Source organism: Saccoglossus kowalevskii, chromosome 16 (genome assembly GCF_978046115.1).
Source record: "Saccoglossus kowalevskii chromosome 16, keSacKowa6.1, whole genome shotgun sequence".
NCBI classification, from domain to species: domain Eukaryota; kingdom Metazoa; phylum Hemichordata; class Enteropneusta; family Harrimaniidae; genus Saccoglossus; species Saccoglossus kowalevskii.
In genome coordinates, this window is record NC_140656.1 from 22,236,974 (window position 1) to 22,249,937 (window position 12,964).

At 33.8% G+C, this 12,964-nt stretch overlaps 1 protein-coding gene across 2 annotated transcripts; it reads right to left on the reverse strand.

Annotated features, from left to right (window-relative positions):
• Positions 1-1,231: 1,231 nt before the first annotated feature.
• Positions 1,232-11,756, reverse strand: LOC100371739 (aspartoacylase-like). Of its 2 annotated transcripts, none has more exons than XM_085491220.1 (5): positions 11,304-11,756; positions 4,446-4,711; positions 3,760-3,867; positions 3,194-3,303; positions 1,232-3,104 (listed from the first exon to the last, which is right to left on the reverse strand). In XM_085491220.1, exons 1-5 carry the CDS (start codon positions 11,651-11,653, stop codon positions 2,907-2,909), a joined length of 1,032 nt encoding a protein of 343 aa, XP_085347346.1. In that variant the 5' UTR covers positions 11,654-11,756; the 3' UTR covers positions 1,232-2,906. The 2 variants fall into 2 exon arrangements, with proteins under 2 accessions (XP_085347346.1, XP_006821501.1); XM_006821438.3 differs by lacking the exon at positions 4,446-4,711 and adding an exon at positions 8,418-8,704.
• Between the last annotated feature and the right edge of the window lie 1,208 nt (positions 11,757-12,964).

Genomic DNA, 12,964 nt, shown 5'->3' on the forward strand with positions numbered 1-12,964 from the left:
ACAAAAATATACTGTGTTTTCATACAGTTTAATTAAAACTAACTACTGAGAATGTTACAGCCCGCTTGAAATTGATTTTTGCTGAAGTATTATTCAGTGAAAATAAACTTCATACAATATACAAATTTATAATTATCTGGTTACAAATCTCAGACGTCCATATGTATAACAAGTATCTGTGCAATCAAGCGAGTAGTTCATAAAAAAAATGCCAATTTTTTATTAGGAATAAGTCAAGAAATAATTGAATTTGTATCCTTAAAATGCAAAAACACCAAGTACCAATGAAATTGAGCCAATAATAGCATTTATTTTTAAAAAATTACAAATATTAACTAAAAATAAAGGCGTCAAAAAAGAACAAATCTGACAGAAATCACATCAATTATCAAGGTATCGGGGCAAAAGGTTTTCAGGAATAGCTGATAATGTTCAAGATAAGGTCAAAAATAACATTTTTTACTAAAACTGACAAAAATATTAATTGAAAAAATTGAAGCAATCTGGCCAGTAGTTTTCAAGAAGTCTAAAATGTAATTATTGATGGAGAACAGACATAAACAGCTCACAAAATGGCTATCGCTGTTTTGACCCCTTTTTCACAGACAAGTCAATTCTTTGGACCCCTAACTTTAAGATTTTGGCAAATTCATTCATTTCAACCATTTTGGGTCTATCTTTCAACTGGCTGGCACCTACCCCCCCCCCCCCCCCCCCACGAGTTCTGAATAAATAGTGTTTGCATTATCTGGTTATAAACAAAAATGTGAAAGGCCAAAATTTGATGAAATGTTACCACTGTTCTACGTTTGAACAGAATTGGCCTGAAGATAACACACATAACATGTAGATTTTTAGGTCATGTACCCATCAGCATTTTCCATTGGAGGAACAGGAAAGTGACAGGCTGAAAAATGTACCTTTATTCCTTTAAAAATGAACATTTTTTTGACTAAATTCATATTACAACCTCAAACAAATTTGTTTCACAAAGTTTGTGAATAGGAATGTAGAATTGTTGAACAAACATTTTAATTGGAATACATAAATCAACCCTAACCGCCATTGCCCGGGACAGCAAAACTGCTGGTTAAATTGCTGACGGGTTTGCTATGCATTACATGGTTAGATTAAACCATCTTGCAATGAAATTGTCATCATTTCAGTGTAGGTGAAATTCAACACTACAATAGTGCCATCCTGGATACATAATCCAATGCGCATTTTACTTTATTTAATTGCCAATCATTAAGCTGTGTTCATATAGGGATTCCATGCAACTTGTAAGAGACATTGTCAGGATCATCAACTCGTTAAATAGCGAGAGTTCTTGATATACATGTATGCCACGTACAAGAACAATTGTACCCGGTAGTCTCTATAGCCACTGTAAACCCCACTGAGTTATTCACTATTACAAAATTGCAAAACTCCAAAAATAAACAAGTCATTGAAAATGACAGTCCTCGTTAAATTTGTGAAAGTTCGCTTTGTGCACGTCACATTAAAGCGGAGGAGTTGTCGCGAGCGTGTCCTTGAAACTTGAGTTTCAAGTGACGTATACAACAGATTGTTTATTTACATCAAAACACGTGTTCCGTGTAGTAGTAATATGGCCAAAAATAAAAACAGCCGTTATTCGACCATCTTTGATCTGATTATGAAACACACATGTATGATGTATGTGTCAAATACGAATGAAAATGGTACATAAATTGTGGAAATTAGTAGTAAGGCCAAAAAGTCAGATGGCTGTCAATCGGCCATCCTTGACTAGATTTTGAAACAAATTGTCATGGACATGTATCCTAACATGTATAAAGTACATGTATGTGCCAAATTTGAATGAAAACTGACAGAGCACGTCCAAGATACCGCAAAAAAAAAAAATGATGCCTGCCAGTCGACCATCTTTGATCCAATTGCGAAATAAATCGTCATGGACATGTGTTATAATCTATGTACCAAGTTTGAATGACAACTGACAAAGCATGTCCAAAATACAACATTTTCAAAAAACAAGATGGCTGCCAGTCGGCCATTTTGATCGAATCGCTAAACCACTGCATGTGTATATGTTTCACATAAGGTACTAGGCACATGCAAAGAATGAACGGAATCGGTCCACAGGATTCTGAAATATGACTCTGGATGGACAACCGGACGGACAGACTCAGGAACTCACGAACGGTCGGGACATGTATCCTAACATGTATGATCTATGTACTAAATTTGAATGAAAACTGAAAAAAAGCATGTCCAAAATACGACATTTTAAAAAAACAAGATAGCTGCCAGTCGGCCATCTTTGATCAATTGCGAAATAAATCGTCATGGACATGTATCCTAACATGTATAATCTATGTACCAAGTTTGAATGAAAACTGACAAAGCATGTTCAAAATACAACATTTTCAAAAAACAAGATGGCTGCCTGTCGGCCATTTTGGATCGAATCGCTAAACCACTGCATGTGCATATGTCCCACATAAAGTACTAGGCACATGCAAAGAATGAACGGAATCAGTCCAAAGGATTCTGAGATATGACTCCGGACAAACGCACAAACGGAGACCGAATTATAAGTCCCCGTTTACGGACTTCATCCGAACGGGGACTAATGACTGTGAAATGTATTGAAAGTCACAGATTCTACTGTAAAATTACAATGCAACAGAGTGGATGCAACTTCTATCAATAGTACATCTACTAAGAATCTGAATTTTTAGTTCTCAATTGTTCAAAAAGATAGAGTTTGGCTTCTATTAGGGATGTTGCTTTTAATACAGATTTTACAGTAATGTAAATTGCTTTCAATTCTTATTTATATCTAATCTACAATTCTATTTAAATTAAATCTATTCAAACTAAATCCTTTGTAGCACTGAATTTGGCTTTAAACCAAATCAATCACGTTTCATTTGGAGAGTTGGAGCCGAAAGCTCAACCTTCTTCATTACCCAGAATGCAATGCCTTTTTCATAGTAAGACGCTTCATTGATGAAGGCAGGATACACAGTTTTGTCTCCCTGGTAACTGATCGTCTCCCCTTTGAATGTTACAAAAATGTTGTCTCCTGGTTTCAAAGGAGTCCAGTCTTTAAACTGCAAGGAAATTAAAATAACAAACAGTGATATATAAAATTATCCAGAATTTCTTTTGATTTGTGTTCTCGGGTAATACAAGGACTTACTTGAAACGCAGGATGTATCATCGCACAGATTTCACCGTCTTTGTCTCGTGGGAAGTCAATTTTATCGATGATATCATATGCCTCGATAGTACAAGCATTGAATACTTCACCTACGTTAGAAAGAAGTAAATTCGATGTTATACGACTCTTTATCTCAAGCACATTGTTCTAAATATGATGCATACTTTTGATAGACAGTTTTCATAACGCATCGTTTATCCGCATTTACTAGAAAAGTCACCAAATTCCAGTATACCTTCATTTCAGTACTACCGTAAAATCTGTATTAGAAGCCACATCCCTAATAGAAGTCGCATTCTTTTTGAATAATTGAGAATCAAAAATTCATCATTTTTCATATGTGTAGATACTCTAATAGAAGCGGCATTCCCTCTGCTGCATTGTACCATTTTAATACAGATTTACAGTACTACTACTTGGTCGCTATCATCAATTAACAGTGTTAAGTGCCACAGAATCTTACCAGACCTCAGCCAAAAATGACCATAATAGCAGCCTCATAAGTTGTAACAAATTAGGACAAATTATTTTTTTCCAGCTTTTACCTTCATTGAATTTTTCTATGAAATCCAGTGTGTGTAAAGTAATAGTCTCCATCTTCTGGTATACATCGGCTATAAGTGACCCGTGAGATTGCGGTCCTATTTCAATCCCTAAACCAAGGACAAGTACAAGTAGATTAAGACAGCATTTCAAAATGCTAGCAGTTCCCTTTAAAAAGAACTTACTAGCAGAAACTATGCGTGATAAACGATATGAAAACATTTAATGTTAGAAGCAGTGTTTGAACAAGTTTGTAGGTTACCCGGGTTAGAGTGATCAACCCAATTAAGTTGTGGCTACATGTATCAAGCGTGAGGTGATCACCCCCAGTTAATTAAGGTAACCTTGGGTAAGGTGATAAACCCAATAAGTTGTGTTACCCAGTGTGAGGTAAACAACCCAATTTGTCATGGTTACACAGGCTAAGGTCAACAACCCAATTTGTCATGGTTACACAGGCTAAGGTAAACAACCCAATTTGTCATGGTTACCCAGGCTAAGGTAAACAACCCAATTTGTCATGGTTACACAGGGTAAGGTAAACAAGTCATGGATGACTGATGTGAAGTGAAGTTTCTGTTTCTGAGAACCAGCTGGGATCTTCAATTTCTTTAATTTGGAATTTCTGAAAATTGTAAAATGTGAAATTTTCTGATCAAATCTAAATCCACTCCATGCTTATACTCACCTATACCATATTTTGCCAGAGAGGAAACCGCTCCACAATTTTTTGATATTATGTAAACAGTTATTGGCATACTTTCCAAATTCATGTTCAGATAGTTAATCAGGTGAAGACTAAACATATCCTTTGCATCATACTTATTTAATATGATTGTGGTCATATTTGAGGTTGTATTATGTAGATCAAGTACAACGTCACAAGATCCAATGATTGCATTCAGTTCAGGTTTACGTTCAAAACGCTCATAGTTGCTATCGTCTGGACTTGAACTACAAGAAATTAGAAATCAGCATTATTTGTCATCCAATGCCATTAGTTCAAAACCTAAAGTTGACTAGTTAATAATTTGTATCAGACCCTTACAGCTTAATAAAGTTAATTAGATTAATAGTATTATTTAATAGTAATAATTATTTATTTCTTACATCTTTTTAAGGTTCATGAATAGCCCATTTTACTTGTACATATTAGTAATATCCCCTATTACATATCCATATTAATAATTCCCTATTTTTTTTATTAGTAATATTCCCATATCCCCATATTTTTATATGCCTATTAGTAATACCACATTTTTTTTCATAATTATATTATTAATACCCCCAGATTTTATATGTATATTAGTAAAACCTCCAGAAGAATGAGTTCTCCCTCTACCATTAATCAAAGAAAGCTTAGAAAGAACTCCCATGTGCTGAGAGTATTGTAACACATTAAATATAATTCGAAATTACTTGGCTGAAAACTAATTATGCAAATCAGAAAATTAATATAAACAGATTTTAGTGTAAAACTAATGAGGTTTGCGCAATGTAACAGAAAATCTATGTACCAAGTTTAATTGAAATGAGATTAGAACCAAAAAATTATCAATTATTACGCTAATTAGGGAATTAATATGAACAGATTTTTACCCCAAACTATTTAGGTTTGTACATTGTCCTAGAGCATCTTTGTACTAAGTTTCATTGAAATGGAATAATTAGTACTTTAGATATCAGTGTGAAAGCTTAAAATTGGTTAATTATGCAAATTAGGTAATTAATATGTACAGATTTTAACCAACAATTATCGAGGTCTGTCTATTGTCCTGCAGCATCCATGTACAAACATTCATTGATATGTGATGATTAGTACCCGAGATATCAGTGTGAAAGTTGGAAATTGGTTAATTATGCAAATTAGGTGATTAATATGCACAAATATTTACCGAAAACTAATTGGGTCTCTGCATAATTCTAGATTCATTGAAATGTGATGATTAGTATTTTAGATATCAGTAAAAAAGCTGAAAATTAATTATGCAAATTAGGTAATTAATATGCACAATTATTTATCCGAAACAATCTCTGCATAGTACCAAGTTTCATTGAAATTCAATGCTCACTACTTATATCAAAAGCTGAAAATTAATTAATTATGCAAATTAGGTAATTGTATGTACTGATATTACCATAAAAACTATCAGGTCTGTGCAGTGTCATATGACATCTATGTACCAAGTTTCATTGAAATGTGATGATTAGTACTTGAGATATCAGTGGAAAAACCCAAAATTGACTAATCATTATGCAAATTAGGTAATTAGTATCCACGGATTATTACCAAAAACTAATCAAATCTGCGCATATGTTCAGAGCATCCATGTATCAAGTTTCATCAAAATCCAATGAGTGGTTCTTGAGATAGTAGTGGAACAGTCTGACATGCATACATGCAGACACACTAACTGCAAAGACTCCCATTACGTGCTTCGCACATGGGAGTCAAAAAATTTGGCCAAGCTGATATCAGATCATGAATTAGCTATTAGTAGTCAGCACTTATAACCCCCTATACAACACCCCCCCCCCATAGTGTTCCAGTCTTTCGTCGTCTTGTTCTCTGTTCCCCTGATCTATTTACGGTTTTTAGAACAGTTTTTCTGATTTGGAGGGGCAGAGAATGGAAAACTTTTTGAACAAAAGCAAGTTATGAAGCTTTCTCACTCTCAGTGACCATTTGTGAATTAGGTCAATTAACTAGAACCAATTTATGCAAATGATGGACTTGATGTGGTATGGAACTCGACATTTACAAGAAGCCACTTACAATTATGGGTGTTACACTAAAGCACCATAGCTACTCATTTTATTAACTAAATGCAATCTTTGGATCAAAGCAACCATATTTTATATTTGGAAATTTATAGTATGGTAAAGTATTGGTTTGGAGTTTTGTAAATGTTTACCCTGTGGAATCACAGCTATGAGTGGTTAAAGTCTTCGTGTTTTAAAAAATATTCATTCTATCACCACAAACTTTCAGAAAAGAGTTTTGTCAAATTGGTTGGGGTGTTGCGGGACAAATAGTCAGAGTGTAGTGAAGCGGCTGACAGCATAAATAAACATACAATGGAGTGAATATGATGAAATCTGAATAAAACAATCAAGAAAACTGCTATTTCCTTATGAGTTTACTTTCGAACATTGCAAATTTTTTGCCATTTTTGTTTTTACTTTCGATTAGATTGTTCCAAGTAATATTAGAATGTTCCAAGTAATAATAGAATGTTCCAAGTAATATTAGATTGTTCCAAGTAATATTAGAATGTTCCAAGTAATATTAGATTGTTCCAAGTAATATTAGAATGTTCCAAGTAATATTAGATTGGTCCAAGTAATATTAGATTGGTCCAAGTAATATTAGAATGTTCCAAGTAATATTAGAATGTTCCAAGTAATATTAGAATGTTCCAAGTAATATTAGATTGTTCCAAGTAATAATAGAATGTTGCAAGTAATATTAGAATGTTCCAAGTAATATTAGATTGGTCCAAGTAATATTAGAATGTTCCAAGTAATAATAGAATGTTCCAAGTAATATTAGAATGTTCCAAGTAATATTAGATTGGTCCAAGTAATATTAGAATGTTCCAAGTAATATTAGATTGGTCCAAGTAATATTAGATTGTTCCAAGTAATATTAGATTGGTCCAAGTAATATTGGAATGTTCCAAGTAATAATAGAATGTTCCAAGTAATATTAGAATGTTCCAAGTAATATTAGAATGTTCCAAGTAATATTAGATTGGTCCAAGTAATATTAGAATGTTCCAAGTAATAATAGAATGTTCCAAGTAATATTAGAATGTTCCAAGTAATATTAGATTGGTCCAAGTAATATTAGATTGTTCCAAGTAATATTAGATTGGTCCAAGTAATATTAGAATGTTCCAAGTAATAATAGAATGTTCCAAGTAATATTAGAATGTTCCAAGTAATATTAGATTGGTCCAAGTAATATTAGAATGTTCCAAGTAATATTAGATTGTTTCAAGTAATATTAGATTGTTCCAAGTAATATTAGATTGTCCCAAGTAATATTAGAATTTTCCAAGTAATATTAGAATGTTCCAAGTAATATTAGAATGTTCCAAGTAATATTAGATTGGTCTAAGTAATATTAGAATGTTCCAAGTAATATTAGAATGTTCCAAGTAATATTAGAATGTTCCAAGTAATATTAGATTGGTCCAAGTAATATTAGAATGTTCCAAGTAATATTAGAATGTTCCAAGTAATATTAGATTGTTCCAAGTAATACTAGTATTAGAATGTTCCAAGGAACACTGATAGGAAGATAGCAGTTTTCATGATCAGTTTAATTCCACCATTTGATTGCCATTCTGTTAACTGCCACAATTTGACATTTATTTTCATCTATGATATTTTTCTGTACTTTCTCAAATAATAGGGTTTAATTTTGTGAAAAACAACAAAAGATGACTTTGGCATTCAACAGAACATATGCTGTAGTATTTTGACATGTTTTTTAATGAATATTAATAAGTGCTGAGGAGTTTTTTCTCACTTTTCCAGCCGTCAACCACACTGGTCGGACACAAGCACCTGTGAACATTGACCACATTTACGAAAATATACAAGGAATATTTGCCACATATGTGACAAAAAAATACCGAACAGACAAACTTACCTAAGCCGTGTTTTGCCACGGTGCGAGTTGTTTGATAAGCGTTCCCTGTTATGAATACATAATTAGACTCTAAATGTTTCAATTTGTCAACTATATAACGTACTAACTGAACAACAAAGGGATCCTGAGTATTGTGTATCATTAAAGAATTTTGCATATTTGACGTGGTGTTGTGTAGATCCACTAGGAAATCATATGCTGCATCAGAATGCTTTGGTCCAAAGATTGCATGTAGTTCCCTGCCACGGTTAATTTCATACATATTATTACTGTCTTCTTGGCTGGACCTAAACACAGGAAATATGTATATAAATATCATGAATTAGAGCTTCACATTTATAACTCATCCACAGTTCATGGCAAAAAGTATTATCTTAGTTTATAGATGTATTTATAAATATTCCACTGTACATACAGACCCTCAGCTTTTATTCAAATATATGAATGTGATTACGGTAAGATCTCAACATTGTCAACACCCATACTGCAAACTTAATATATGAATAATATTCACATTAAGGTGTTTGCTGATTGGATGATGTTGAAGTAATTATTAATATTAAATTATACTTACTATGATGTCAGAATACCATGTTAGATTGATCAATTAGAAAAGCAGAAAACTGTACCTTAAATTTACAAACTTTTGAAATCACCAAATTATCAGCTTTTATTCAAATTATAATACTTAATAGTGTTGGCTCAAAAGCTCAACTCTGTCCACACCTATAAATACATGCGTAAATCATCACCAGGACATAGCGACTGCAACTACCCACTTATTCTAAATGTAGTACTTGCTGATTGGATGATATTGAATTAATTAATATTTATTAGAAATTGTGATGACGTTACAATATTATGCAACTTTGGTAATTACCGGATTCTGCTGTAAATTCGCTCATTCAAAAAATCATGATTTCACGGCTGGTGGGCCCTTATTTGGGGTTCAAAATTTCATCATCGAATATTTTTGGGGGGACTTAATTTTCATTGAAAAATCCACCTACGCCGACAACGAACCTCGTGTGCCAAATACTATTATTTATTTTGTTTTATTAGTAACAAAAGTATATTCTAAAAGAAGTTCCAAATAAAAACAAACACAACTGCATTGCTTAGTAGCAAAAGGTCGCGGTAGCGCAATCCGGTCATGGTGCATTTCACAATTGTTGATTATTACCTAGTAATGATTATAATAACGTGCAAAAAATAAATTTGTTGAACTGTTATGAAATGCAAATAAATTTCAACTTATTTCATCGTAAGCGAATGATTCCGATCGCATTTTCAACGCTTGATGCTGAAGAAATGAATATACGCCATGTTTTGACCTAGGAAGGTGTTCTTTGACCTGATAGGTCAAAAAACAATTGACCAATTAAAATGATGGATGATGCCAACGTGTTCAAATTACAAAGCTCATTTAAATATGTCAATGTCATTGAACACAGCACAGAAGAGATTTGCCAATGTTGTTGTATTATCTTTTTGGCTTGGATTTTGACGAGAAGGCGGCATAATTTGTTTTCAAATGATAAACTAGGCATTTGAAGAATAATTTGACATTGTTTACAGTGATAATAGCTCATTGTCAAAACAAAACTTACCCACTCGCAATAAACATCAATACTCTGGAATAGGCGTCAGTGAATATGGTGAAACTTTTAGGCATCAGAAAAGATTAAAACAACACCCTAAAAAACTGACAAAAAAAAACACCCTGGACAATTTCTTGGTCCCATATTATATTTTTATCAACCCAAAATGGCCGTTTAACGGCCCACTGCGAATTTACAGCAGAATTCGGTAATATGGACAGAATTTATTTATGTACTGTACTATAAAAAATATCTATGTACTAAGTTTAATTGAAATGTAATGATTGGTTATTGAATTAACGGTAGAAATGTGTGCTTTTTACATGGGAGTCAAAACTTGAATCTAAGATGATTGCAATACAACTAGATGTCCTTATTCTTCACTATGAAATTTTTTTATCTCGCGCCCCTAATTCTTATGTCCTGCCCCTTTCACCCTCTTGTACAGGTCTATAATTTCCCATTAAGATTTTCACCACCAGTCCCCTCTTTTCCTCACAAATTCAAAAAACTGAAATTTGGCTCCAAAATTAGGGTTCAAGATCAGAAATATTGAAGAATATAAGAAAAAAATGCAAACAAATTAGAGCAAAGAAGTCTGGTTGTGAAAAAGTAAGTTGAGTTGAGTTGAATATCATATTATGAATCTTATTTGATAATAGTTTGCATCAATGCAATAATTTAGTCTGAAATTATATTGCATTCATGAAAACGATGTCCTTTTTTCAACAAACATAAAACGTGATGAAAATCAAAAAAAAAGAAAAAAACATTGAAAGGGTTGTTAATATATTGTTTTGGATACACAACTCGCTATTATAAGTCTACATTCTGATAAACCTTGGTTAAAAAATAACTATGGCAGATAAAGTTAAGGGTATGTCGTTGTGGCATAATTACAATAAAAATCAAATGATTGAGAACAAAATCACAAAATGAACGTATATTTCTAGAATAACAGTATCGGAACTGGGCAAGTATATGGCCATCATGATGGATTTCTGCTATGCTATTGGTCAGACTTGAATCAAATGATGTGTGTATATCAGATCACATCATTTAAGCATACCCTTATCAACTGTGCCTTATCTATTCATTTGCCTGATTTAAAGTTCATTACTTAATTGCCCTGATTCCCACTCCATTGTTGCACAGGAATATATAATTTCATACTCAAATCCAACTTTCTTTTAGTCATTTGTCTTGTAGGATTTTTTTTCAAATTGTTTTTTCGTGTCTATTTGCCCCTCTCCCCACAGTTTTCTACTGGTCAGCCCCCCCTTACCTTAGATTGTCTTCAGTGAACACCCTGTTGAGGTCTGTGTCAATGTACCGCACACACTTCTCAACTGCGCGTGGGTTACTTAAACAGACTGTTGTTTCAAAGTTTTTTCTCGTTACCGCGGCTTTATTTTTCAACCACTGCTTCACTAGGTACACACCCGATAACTCGTTTCCATGCGTGCCGCCCAGAATACCGACCTTTCTCATCGATGGCAAGGTAGTGGTGGTGGTAGTACTAGTAGTAGCCATTTTGCAATCCCGAATTCGCGATCGACGCAGTCCCCTGACGATGGTAAATGGTTTGGTATTAACTACCGACGTCAGAATATGGCTCGGTAGTTTACAAATCATTGGCTGTCAGCAACTCTTATGTGAGCGATTTTTTGAAAACATGCGACCAGGGTAACACGCGACATCTCACTGAAAGTCCCGCAGCGTATCAAACGGACATGCGCCACCAGTGCCAGGCTTATCTTTTTACTTCGAAATCAGTCGTTTACATCGACTCGACGCGTGATGCGGATCGTGATGGGCCTCGTGATGCGACAGGGTTCAGACAAGTACGGGTAAACTTGCATTGATAGTACCCGCACTGACCCGCACTCGTTTCATTTCACAAGGTGCGACCCGTACTTTTCACTGTACTTTATGATTCAAATCAATATATAATATCTAACTGCCATTTATATATATATAAATCTAAGTATTAAACCTTAGAACAAATCCCGTATACATGAAGTACAAATAAGAGAATACCGTATTTACTATATTAGAAGAACCTCTCCAAATCACTGTAATATGTGTTAACATATTGTCATCTTTGTCATTCACTTACGCTTCTAATAGAACAGGTACGGTTTTTAACAACGTCACCACAAGCAGTGATCTGGGTATAGAGAAACATATGATAAATCGATATTTTGTTAATATATCTTGTTCGATAACAAGAGGCAATTATAACAAGAGACGTAAATATGGAGGTCACTGCATGGATAAGCCAACAATGTTGGTGACTCGTAAACAGGTAATGTTTCAGCTGACCATATATCTGATATATTTATGTGGTTTGTGTATTCTTTCATTCCAGTACCGATAGTAACAGTTTAATTATATCTGAGCCATGTAAAATGCCATAACTACACACATGCCCGGGGCAATGCATAGAACTTGCCTATTAATGGGGACGTGCCCCTGAATGGGTCTCGTTTTTTTGATTTTAGGTATAAGTATCGGTCTTATTTCTGGCCAAGATAGGTATATCGGTAATATTTTTCCGATTTGGTATACTTATGGGTCCGTATATGAGCGAATATCTCCACCACAGATCCATATATACATCAACCCGGAAATTAAACAAGTCAATCAACATTTAAACGTAGATTTAATACGGAATAGGAGAGAGCGCATATTTCTCAGTAAAATTTATTTGGAATAAACAGTGATGACAGAAATTGCACTTTGGTATAAATATGGGTATAGATTTTGCCACTATCCAGGTATAAAATGGTCACCTCCCTACCAAGCTATGTATCAACTGCCCCCCGGGTACACATGCAGTGAAAATTGGAATGTACACAGACATATAATAACGTATAATGTACAAATATTGCTAGTCTGCCTACTTTGAAATAAGATAACACTTGATAATACATATAGATATAG

Excerpts from the sequence above, each read along its gene's own strand:
- LOC100371739 (XM_006821438.3), bottom strand. The coding sequence starts at position 11,653 with ATGATTTGTAAACTACCGAGCCATATTCTGACGTCGGTAGTTAATACC. Across the intron at positions 8,705-11,303 it reads TTCACTGAAGACAATCTAAG|GTCCAGCCAAGAAGACAGTA; the intron begins GTAAGGGGGGGC and ends TCCTGTGTTTAG. Across the intron at positions 3,105-3,193 it reads TGATACATCCTGCGTTTCAA|TTTAAAGACTGGACTCCTTT; the intron begins GTAAGTCCTTGT and ends ATTTCCTTGCAG.